Genomic DNA, 10,816 nt, shown 5'->3' with positions numbered 1-10,816 from the left:
TGTTGACAAGTATGCATCACAAATAAGTATATAGGTACATTGATTAAATAGTTTATTATCTACCAATTTCACAGATTGATATAAAATGGAAAAAGATTAACTTTGGCTCATATCTGGGGGCCTACTACGAAATCCAAAAGTCGATGTTCGTATCGTACTGTCTTTCTCACTCTCGTATTAAATAATATTAGCCTCAGCAGGACGGCGAGACTCCAAGTTCCAATTTGGCTCTTCGTAGTATCGACTCTGGTCTAGTTCCTCCTCTATCTTGGAGTCTCGGTCGCGTGCAGCGCCTCACCACCGGGACCGATGGTGTAGCCAGAGTGGCAGAAGTGACCACTACTAAAGGTTGCATGCGTCGCTCTCTCATGCGCCTGTGCAAATTGCCTACAGCAGAGGAGCTACATCTTTCAACGGCCAGGAGTATGTATTGTTTGGACTTACGTCTTGCACAAGGATCATAGCAAACATCATCATCACCGCTGCGTTGCCTTCCTTATTCTCTAGGCGTTAATTAAACTAGCATCAAAACATCCTGTCATCGCCACTTACCCTACAACCTCTGTTACGTACACATTGATTTTGAGTTTATTACAAGTATTTCGTTATAACTGGTGTAGTGGTAAGACTAAGTATATAATCGCATTCATTTACTAAATATAGTTCAGTTCGATACCAACCTTTGTTTTACTAACATCTCCCGAACTCCCAACCATACATGGCGACCGTGACAGGACGCCTCGTCCCCGCGTCGCGAGTAGTGCGAATTCGATACCGCTCTCCATAACAGGACTGGAATGTTGCGATGTGCATCGGATAGACTGTTGCCGAGTTAAAATGTGTAAAGTACATTTGATCGTGACTTTGTGACAGACGTGTGCAACGAAAACAATGGGGAAGCAGCAGTCAAAAACTGAGGAGCAATAGTCGTGCAAAAGCGCGCTGAGGCAGTAACCAAGCTTCAGTGGAGCTTTATTCTGCCACCGATATATCTCGAAAGATAACAGTCATCAATCATCATGCCCCCCTTGGTTCCAGGCATCCCCGCGCTCGCTGTGCCCCCCCTCGAGCCCCTCCTCGTGGCCGCGATCAACATCCACTCCGGCGCCGGCCCCGTCGTGCTATCGCAGAACTACAGGCACATTCAGCTGCATGGCTTAGCGAGTACCATCCTGACTACTTACAAGTAGGTTGAGACGTTTTTTTTTATTCGACTGGATGGCAATTGGGTCTCTGATGGTAAGAGATCACCACCGCCCATAAACTTCTGCAACACCAGGGGTATTCCAGACGCATTGTCAACCTAAAGCCTAAGATGGGATACCTCACGTGCAGTAATTTCACCGGCTGTCTTACTCTCCACGCCGAAACACAACAGTGCAAGCACTGCTCACGGCAGGATTAGCGAGCAAGATGGTGGTAGCAATCCGGGCGGACCTTGCGCAAGGTCCTACCACCTGCAAAACCTGCGATGTTTGCTTTTTACCCCCGACTGCTTAAAGAAAGGTTGTGTTTTTCATCGTATTCTATCGGAGAAGTTTCATATGTATTGTGCTCTCGATTGGCGTTATTACCCATCGTACAGTCGAGGAAACTGAATCAAGTACCAAGGTGGAACCTTTTGTTTAATGTTTATTTGGGCAAAAAAACGGTACAATATAGAAAAAAACTTAAGAACATAAGACTTAAGCAAAACATAGACCAGCTAATTTGCCACTATTAAAGCACTGTTTTCATAACCAATTTCGCTTTGATTTCTTTGTCAGACGTATGGGATGTCAACATGATATTAGTAGCATTGTACAGTCACCAGCACCAATATCTGACACAACAAGCGTGCATAAATATCTGATACGACTCTATATCTAGGCCGGAATTTTGCACGTGTCAGATATTTTTGCACGCTCCGCTGTTCAGATATTACAGCGCCGTTTTCACATTTGACTCTAAATAATAATAATAATAAAGTTCCATATTTGCTTATTAAAAATGTCAGTGCATTCAGACCTAAAATAATTCATTGACAAATAAATACATTATTCGTATTACTATTTTAAAATATCATCATCCCAACCTATATACGTCCCACTGCTGGGCACAGGCCTCGTCTCAGAATGAGAGGGCCATAGTTGCGGATCGGCAACTTCCCACATAGCATTGAATTGCTTCGCAGGGTTGCGCAGGTTTCCTCACGATGTTTTCCTTCACCGTAAAGCTCGTGGTAAATTTCAAATATAGTTCCGCACATGAATGTCGAAAAACGCTAAGGTGCGCGCCGGGGTTCCTCTTGTTAATTAAATCAAGTGTATTTTGATATATAAAAAAAAGAAATATATCTTGTGTCTCCAACTCTGTTAAGTTCCCAACTCAAAATTCAAAAGTCGGGAGAAATTCAATTCAAAAACATCTCAATTATATAATAAAAACCTTCTCATTATCTTTTCCAGGGCGGACTTACCACACTACCGGTTGATAACAAACTCCATGACTCCTAAGATGGAGTTCATTGCTGACTACGTCATGAAGGGAAGGATCCTCGTTCTCCCCATACAAGGAAAAGGGATTGCCAATGTCACTATGGGTAAGTTGAGGTTAGCGCCATCCAGCGGCGAGTAGACGAACCAAATCTTAAGTATGCATTTACTGGCAACTATTTTTTTTATATTATTTAGGTATGGCTTGTGGTAAGACAGTGTCTTTCGTGCCATTCCTCGTGTTAATTAAATATTGTATTGTATTTTGTTTGTTTTGTATGTGTACCTATATATTTTTTTGTTTTTTTTTTCTATGAGTCATGTTACTTGAAATAAATTAATATTATTATGATTATAAATATATTAGATTAGCTGTTTCCCGTTTCTCTATGAAGAATTCGTTTTCTAAAAACCTTTCCTCGGATTAAAAAAAAAATATTAGCTTTCATTTGATACCCTACTCCATATGTTTGAGTAAAAAAAATTAAAACTTACATATGGCGCCAAAAATCCATTTTGATTTTTCAAGAATTTCATGTACCCAGTGTCGCGTCATCAAGACGAATCCAATGACATTATCATTTATTAAAATCGGTTTAGCCATTTAGTAGTTACGAGAGGACATAGGAATAGACATACATACATACATACGGGTCATACACATAACCCTCCGTCTTCGCAGTCGGGTAAAAAGTTAGCCAAATTGGCCCAGCCATTCTTGAGTTTGAGCGTATATACACTCGCTAGCAATCATTCGTTTTTATTAATTAAGTACCTACATTGATAGATAATTGGAATGAAAAAGTGCTAAAAGCCTTCGCAGACGACATCTCTGATTTAACAATGTCCTGTCCTGATACTATAATGTTTTTCCCATTTCAGTGAACCTGGTGGTCAAGCACGACCTGATAGGTGAGCCTGTGGTGCGAAATGGACAGACGTACATGCACATCCGCGAGTACAAGGTCAAATTCCTCCCAAAGAGGGTCTACCTGCACTTTACCAACCTCTTCAACGGAGACAAGAGGCTGGGGGATCAGATGAACCTGTAAGTTTAGCTCTTGCTGGGTTGATACTCCTTAATACGAACGAGCATCAGTGGTGTTGCAAACGTCTTCATATGGCGGTATATAACTTTTATCATGTTTTTCTTTCCTGTATCTATATCTAAATGACTATCTTGACCTCCACAGCTTTCGGTCTCACACAATGTCAGGCTAGTCATTTGCAGTGCAGACACCTCCATACCGTCCCGCCATCCCCATCTTCTTAGCCACTCACATACTTTGAATTTTGAGTTGAACTCTACTCATTAACAAAATATAGGTAGAGTCATTCATGATGACGCGTACCGTGGTTTTTATTTATCATCATCATCATCAGCCTACAGCAGTCCACTGCTGGACATAGGCCTCTTCCATGGCGCGCCACAACACTCTGTCTTCAGCCCCTCGCATCCATCCGCCGCCAGCGATCCTCTTAAGGTCATCCGTCCACCATGCCTCAGGACGCCCTACACTACGTTATTAACAATGGTTTTTATTACAATGTCAATAATTTCTAATTTTGACAAAATCACGCGTCTTCGTGGATGGCACTAGGTATAAGAGCATTGAATTGACAGGCAACTAGAGTTGCCAAAAGCATGTGAGTGGTTAGTCCGCTTTATCATCGCTGGCTGCTCTCTGGCACTTACCATGTCACTTTGTGAATGGTTGTGACAGTTGTTCTTCCAGGTGTTTTCGACTTCGTTATCTTTGTTTTTTACTGAAAGAGACCACCCTGCCTAAAGAAATATACGGTTTAAGATTAAAACTTTCAGACCTGCGTTTAATAATGTAAAAATCACTAACTATTACAGGTTCCTCAACGAGAACTCAGAGCTGGTCTTTAACGAGCTCAAGGAGTCCTACGAGAAGAGTCTCAGCTCCGTTTTCAAGAACGTCACCAACACCATATTTGATAAGGTGCCCATGAACAAAATATTCATAGAAGACTGAATTATTACTAAGATATTATTTAATAATATGACTGAAAGGTTATTGGTAAGCTGTGACTGTGTACTGCTCCATGTAAAGTAGGTTACAGTTAGGAAATGGGGAGAGATGGTCAGAGAAACATACTGAAAAAAGGGATGGCTTTTTATCAATAATGTCCCACACGAGGTTGGCTATTTTTACTATCGATTAAATGGAGCAAAGACCGATGATAAGGCAAATATCAATAAAAATCAGCAAGAAAGCCAATAAAACTTTTTGGCGCATAACTTACTTTTTGATACCTATTTATACTAAAAACAGACACCAAAAAATTATGAAAATAATTAAGATTAGACACTAGGTTTGAATTAAAAATGTACTTGGGTGGAAAGTGATATCTTTAATAACCTATGATGTTTTTAAGATCTTTATGTTCTTGTAGGACATTATTTTAACAAAATAAAATTAAGAACTAGTGATAATAACTCTTAAATGTAAGCGGGTTAGTAAAGAAAATACACTTGCAGACTTTTATATTTATTATTACTTATAAGGCTTTAGTATAATACTGTTTTAAGCTTTAAGTAAATTTTATAAAAAAAAGTTGTTTCATTTTCACTTTAACGACATCTATCGGTGAGTAGGAGAAACCTTTTTACTAGCGCCATCTTCGTTGAAGTTTTCGAACTTTTAAGTTTAATACAGACTACAGCCTTTGTTTGAAGGTCTCCTTATTTTTAGGCAAAGATAATTTATACTACAGGATACCTATGTAGGGTTTCTTTCATTTCGCTCTACATCTGGAGAGTCTTCGTTATTGATACGACGCTTATTATTCAATCTCGCTGTCTCACAGAAGGCTACATTGATGATTGCGACTGAAATGAAGTTTACTTGTTACTATAACAGATGGCGCTAATTTAAATAATTGCGGACGTATATGAGAGGTTGATGTTTATAATTATTATACAAAGTTTGACTACCAAGCTGCTCGAGAAAAAAAGAATGTATTTGTTTATGTTAACCAGTAATTAATTGATTCTAGCGTTACTTTATAGAGATCTATGTCAACGAACTACACCATTTTGCCTTGCTTCTCCACAATACACAATAGAACAAACATACACATAATCTATCGCAGACCTACAGCAATGTCCTTTTTAATTATTAATTAAATGAACACTTACATAAACCGAAAAGAAGTAGGTGTAAAACAAATCCCAAAAGAACTGCTTCCATTGTCATTAATTCAGTTGAAAACTGAAAGAGAGTATAGTTGATAAACGAATAAGATCAGAGGCCGTATTGCCTAAAGTCAAGTTTAGACTTGCAAGAAAAATCGTGCAAGTTGCATTGCATTGCGGTGCTCGATTGACTACTACAAACTCGTTGGCTTTACCGCCTCTCATTTCCACTCTCGTCACATATCGTTTGACAGAAAGTGATGGATGATTGATGAAACTAATCGTGATTCCAAGTGCGTTGATAGGTTTTCGTCAGATTTCTAGTTTTGACTAAGCTTACCTGATCACTAGTTCCTCTGGAACGCCCCACGTTCCTGATGATGCACCGGAGAGCCATGTACGTGGTCAGGCTCAGAAACAGGAACACCAGGGCCTCAAAGAAGTTGTTCACGAGGAGGTCAAAACATTGATTGCTCATTTTCTATTTTCCAAATTCCAGGTCCCAAGTTAAGCTGTTTTTGGGGAGACACCGAAATAGGGTTTTAAGTAGGTGTACCTTATTATGTATTAGATCTCAATGAAGCGTGCATAAATATCTGATATGACTCTATTTCTATGGCCGAATAGAACATAGTTTTGCATGCTCTGCTATGGCCGATATTAATTTGGCTCATGCAAAAGTTCTTATTAATTGTAGCTTCAGCTTCGCTCGGGGGCAACTTTGAAAAACAAGAGGTGAAAAAAGAAGTCCATTATCAAAGGCACCAGCGCAAAGCCGAGACACCTATCTTTTGAATCACTGTCTATTGATGAAAACTGCATTGAAATCCATGTCTAAGCGTTCATTATATTTATACAGAGGGTTGGCGGGAAGCAATTTTGTTTTATACTATGCAGAGATAACTATAAGATCTAGTAATATTAGACAAAGACGGTCGCTTCCCTTGCCATTGTCTCAGGAAATGCCGCTGAGGTCTATGATTGCCGACACATATCTGGCGGCAAGAGACGGAGATACACTGAATGCTGCATGATGAGCGCTCGGCCAGCGCTCTTCATTTAATGAACGATGAAAAATAAAATGACTCTATTTACCTACGATTTTACGCTAGCTACGTCTACATATGCACCAACTCCGCCTCCATTACTGGAAGAACTCACATAGCGTACATCCTGCGTACCATCAGCCAAATATGTGGTCTGCCACCCTAAAGTTGATAATCGTTTGCATGTCATAAAACAATAATGCCAATAGACGTGTCTGTCAACTTGAAAGTTCGACTTTAGCGACATGTTCAATTGATAGGATCTTGTTTAAAAATTGATAGACCACTTATTTGGCTGATGTATACAAGCCCAACTGTCACTACTAAACCAGAGCTCATCATCATCATCAGAGCTCAACTGTTCCCCAAGCTACCAGTTGTAAAGATACGATGTCTGCGTAGTTGAAATCTGGTTGAGTTTGAAATGCGTTAGCGTAGTGTGGTCGTGGTGTTAGTTGCGTTTGTGTGATGTACGTGTTCTAACAAAGTACACGGTAAAAACAGATTTCTTAAAATAAGACAAATTACTTTGCGTTAAGACAGATTTGTTAACTCCAAAAAAATGAATTTCTCACTATAGACGCAAGAGGTTTCTTAAAATAGCACAAAATCTTCTTAAAAATGTTCATTTGTTGCAAGAGAAATAAATTTAATCATAACAGGTTATTTCAATTAAGTAACCGCTAATTATACAGTGAGATAAATTTATTCTTCATGAAAACTTTTTTTATTTCTTAGAGAATAACGTGACTTCGAGCAAAAGATAAATCTCTATGGAAGTAACAAGTCATTGATTTGAGATTATTTAAATGTGATCCAAGAAGATTAAAATTTCTTGATTCAAGTTCAATCCATTTAATTGAAAGTTAGAACAAAATTGAGAAAAAATTGTCTTAGAAAAAGATGAGCAGTTATTTTGTTTTAAAAATATTGCATTAGCCTAAGTAAATATTTTTTTGGAATAACTAAATATTTTGAGAAAGTGCTCTGTCTTCTTTGAAGAAATCCTTTTTACCCGTGTAGAGGCGGAGGAGCTGCACATGAAAAAGGTCGCGGGTGAGCAAAGTAATTGTTCATAGTTCATTAATAATTATGGACCTCCTTAAAGGGCCCCATATACGGTACGATTCGTCTGTACGATTGATCTGATGAAAATCGAGACGATTGATCGCAAAGAGCCATAGATATTCATGATTGCATGGGATTTTGTTGCGATCTCCGACATCGTCTTCGATGAAGTAAATCATTAACGATCATGACATACACTATCCATTCGTCGTTTCGATCAGTCTGTAGCGAGGGATCGTACTGACGAATCGTACCGTGTATGAGGCTGGTAACGCCTGATTCGATAAACTCTTCATTGAGTTATCATCACACACACACACACACACACAAACATCACGCCTGTATTCCCAAATGGCGTAGGCAGAGCACACGAAACGTTGCCGCTTCGGAGCCACTATTAGCAATTTTAGGTTTAAAGTTTGACAAAAACGGTACAATAGTGACAGGTTGCTAGCCTGTCGCCTACGGTAGTTATCATCACATACTATAGAAAGTTCTTGTCGTTTCGTATCAAGAGAAGAGGTCAGGAGAATAGCTTGTAGGATGGATGAGTGGAAGATACTCCACGACAAGTGTAACTCTTAAGTCTGATGAAAAAGAGTTATCATCTTCAATGATAGATCCAGCCCCAGAAACTTACCGTATCTACTTCGTTTTCCGTTTGACAAAGCGAGCGAAGGATTAGTAGACGCTACCCAGGATGAAGGAATTGGTTTTCAAAAGACGAGATGGAAAGGTTACTGGATTTTGTCTTGGATATTTTTTTGTGTTTACGGAAGATTTTGGGTAGGTAATTTTGGTTTGTAGTTTGTGTTTTGTGATGACTGGTGATTGACAGCTACATTAAGAAGAAAGAAGTAAACAGATTGCAAAATTTTCGTACATCCTTAGGTATAGACAGGGCGGCATTGGTTGAAAGAGGCTGTATGTGAATAAGCTGTATGCTACCTAAAAGGAATGTTTGTGGTAAAAAAATATTTTTTAATACAATTAAGCTTTTTTTTGCTGACTGATAAATAGATAGAAACTTTAATCCTCATAACAAAATAACATGGCTCTATACTGTACTTTTTAACCGACTTCAAAAAAGGAGGAGGCTATCAATTCGGTTGTATTTTTTTTTGTTGACTGTAGGTACTTTTATTTTCACCAAACTACATTTGCATACCAAATTTCAAGTTGATGCCATTAACCGTTGAAGAGTTCCGTCCTGTTGTAACTACCAAGTTGTTGTAACGACCAGGATGTAACTACCAAGGTTACTGTATTGTCTTGCAATTTGGATAAGTATACCAAATTTCAAGTCAATCCAACTACTGGAAGTTGGTCGAATTTAACTTGCAAGATATTATTATTATTACAGACAGACAATGGGTCAGGTGAAACTAAATAAAAGCTTGTATAAAACAGAGGCCACATGAGTTTCACTGGTAAAACGAAAATAGTAATAAAGATAATCTTCTTTCTATCTATATAAATAAATATGAATAGTTAAATGTGTTTCGAAGCGCAAAATTTGAAAACGGCGGGACCGATTTCGCTTATTCTTATTTTGTTGTGTTCGTTATTGTCAGAAGGTTTTTATGGAAGAAAACTTAGAAAAAATACAACGGGGGCGAAGCCGCAGGCAACAGCTAGTTCTTAATAAATATTCCTAATTTAAAAATGGGAGAGAAACCTAATTTACACATATATTCAATACACAGAAAAATACATTAGGAAAATGTTTTTATGAATAAAACTTAACACGATACAAATACTCGTACATATTTATAATAATATATTTATGATTTAATTCCACCGATAAACTCAAACGGTCCTTATTTTCTTTTGCCTCGTATAATATGTGTACCTAGCCTATAGACTTGTTTGTCCTGTATACCTTGTCCATATATACCTTGTCTTGTTTTCATAATAAGGTTTGCAAATAAAACGAAAAAATATTGTTTCAATTTTATTCAGTGAAATATAGAATAACAAATGTCTATGGCATAGTCACTGGTAACGTCCATCGAAGCAACTAAGTCGTACTTAGCCTCTATTACTTTAAACTAACAAACTAGGTTAATACTTAACTAAGGGATATAATGGAGACACCTAACAGCTTTTTTGATACAGTTAAAACCTGTCATTATGGAAAAATAATTTTACTATGAACCCAATGCAATGATATATCTTACAGAGTTATGTCAAAAAGTCGATTGTTTTTGACGAAGATTTACATACGGTCAGGCTCATTGTAAAATGTCATAAAATAACAAATTTTTATTGAGATTTTCATCTTCATTCTGTACCAAAAACTACAGTTACAAGTAATCTCCATTACATCAAAATAGAGCAATGTTGGTATGAGTACAAGCATTCAAATTATGGTATTGTTTCAGAAGTGTTTTAGCATTTTTTATTAATAAAAATCTTTAATCACCACCCGAATAATTAAATACAAATTAAAATACAGACCGATCAAAACGCAAAGCCTATCATTTAGGTATTATTTTTGACACTTCAGTCGACGCTATCGCGACAAAATCCAGCGCTCTCATTGGTGGATTCTCATTCGAGTTCGAAATGTGTCACGAAAATGTCTGTCAGAAATAAACGATAAACGTCAAGCTTCTATAATCAGCGACAGTTCTATTAGAGGCTATATAGCGCCTGTATTAATACTGGCTCTGAAATGTAATCATATTACATAGTTCGTATAATGAATGGTTGACACAGCAACCAGCTGTTTGTTATTCTTGTTGTGCGAACTGACGTACACACGTCGTATGCTTGGATTTTTACTATTTTACCTTTAATATACATATTATTTCTGCTACCGTTCTACATAATTTCATTTGGTTATGGGCCCAGGACGTCCAGAACGTATAGTAGTCCAGAAATAACGTGAAGAGTTATTAAAGTGTAAATAAAAGTGGTTTGAAGTTGTAAAAAAAAATTTTCTCCGTCACAATATGTCAGACGAAAACAGCTGTTCGATCGGCATAAGCGGAATAAGAAAATTGAAAGGTTCGTCGAATTACCCGAACTGGAAATTCTTGGTGAGGAATTACTTAGAAAAT

The 10,816-nt window shown here is 37.8% G+C and overlaps 2 protein-coding genes across 2 annotated transcripts; one reads left to right on the top strand and one right to left on the bottom strand.

Moving 5' to 3' along the window:
* The first annotated feature begins 353 nt into the window (after positions 1-353).
* LOC141431411 (protein takeout-like) lies at positions 354-4,986 on the top strand. The gene is made up of 6 exons (XM_074092580.1): positions 354-423; positions 524-622; positions 1,039-1,186; positions 2,448-2,581; positions 3,357-3,522; positions 4,336-4,986. Exons 1-6 carry the CDS (start codon positions 354-356, stop codon positions 4,472-4,474), a joined length of 756 nt encoding a protein of 251 aa, XP_073948681.1. The 3' UTR covers positions 4,475-4,986.
* A 139-nt stretch (positions 4,987-5,125) lies between these two features.
* Positions 5,126-8,584, bottom strand: LOC141430900 (uncharacterized). Its single transcript, XM_074091767.1, has 4 exons — positions 8,392-8,584; positions 5,978-6,149; positions 5,641-5,713; positions 5,126-5,331 (listed from the first exon to the last, which is right to left on the bottom strand). Exons 2-4 carry the CDS (start codon positions 6,113-6,115, stop codon positions 5,222-5,224), a joined length of 321 nt encoding a protein of 106 aa, XP_073947868.1. The 5' UTR covers positions 6,116-6,149; positions 8,392-8,584; the 3' UTR covers positions 5,126-5,221.
* Between the last annotated feature and the right edge of the window lie 2,232 nt (positions 8,585-10,816).

The sequence above is a fragment of the Choristoneura fumiferana genome, chromosome 9 (genome assembly GCF_025370935.1).
Source record: "Choristoneura fumiferana chromosome 9, NRCan_CFum_1, whole genome shotgun sequence".
Classification (NCBI taxonomy): Eukaryota; Metazoa; Arthropoda; class Insecta; order Lepidoptera; family Tortricidae; genus Choristoneura; species Choristoneura fumiferana.
The sequence above is the reverse complement of the archived record's forward strand: the minus strand, read 5'-3'. Positions and strand labels throughout refer to the sequence as shown.

Excerpts from the sequence above, each read along its gene's own strand:
- LOC141430900 (XM_074091767.1), bottom strand. The coding sequence starts at position 6,115 with ATGAGCAATCAATGTTTTGACCTCCTCGTGAACAACTTCTTTGAGGCC. Across the intron at positions 5,714-5,977 it reads CCAGAGGAACTAGTGATCAG|TTTTCAACTGAATTAATGAC; the intron begins GTAAGCTTAGTC and ends ACTCTCTTTCAG. Across the intron at positions 5,332-5,640 it reads CCTACTTCTTTTCGGTTTAT|TCGCAATCATCAATGTAGCC; the intron begins GTAAGTGTTCAT and ends ACTTCATTTCAG.
- LOC141431411 (XM_074092580.1), top strand. The coding sequence starts at position 354 with ATGCGTCGCTCTCTCATGCGCCTGTGCAAATTGCCTACAGCAGAGGAG. Across the intron at positions 1,187-2,447 it reads ACCATCCTGACTACTTACAA|GGCGGACTTACCACACTACC; the intron begins GTAGGTTGAGAC and ends TATCTTTTCCAG. Across the intron at positions 2,582-3,356 it reads GATTGCCAATGTCACTATGG|TGAACCTGGTGGTCAAGCAC; the intron begins GTAAGTTGAGGT and ends TTCCCATTTCAG.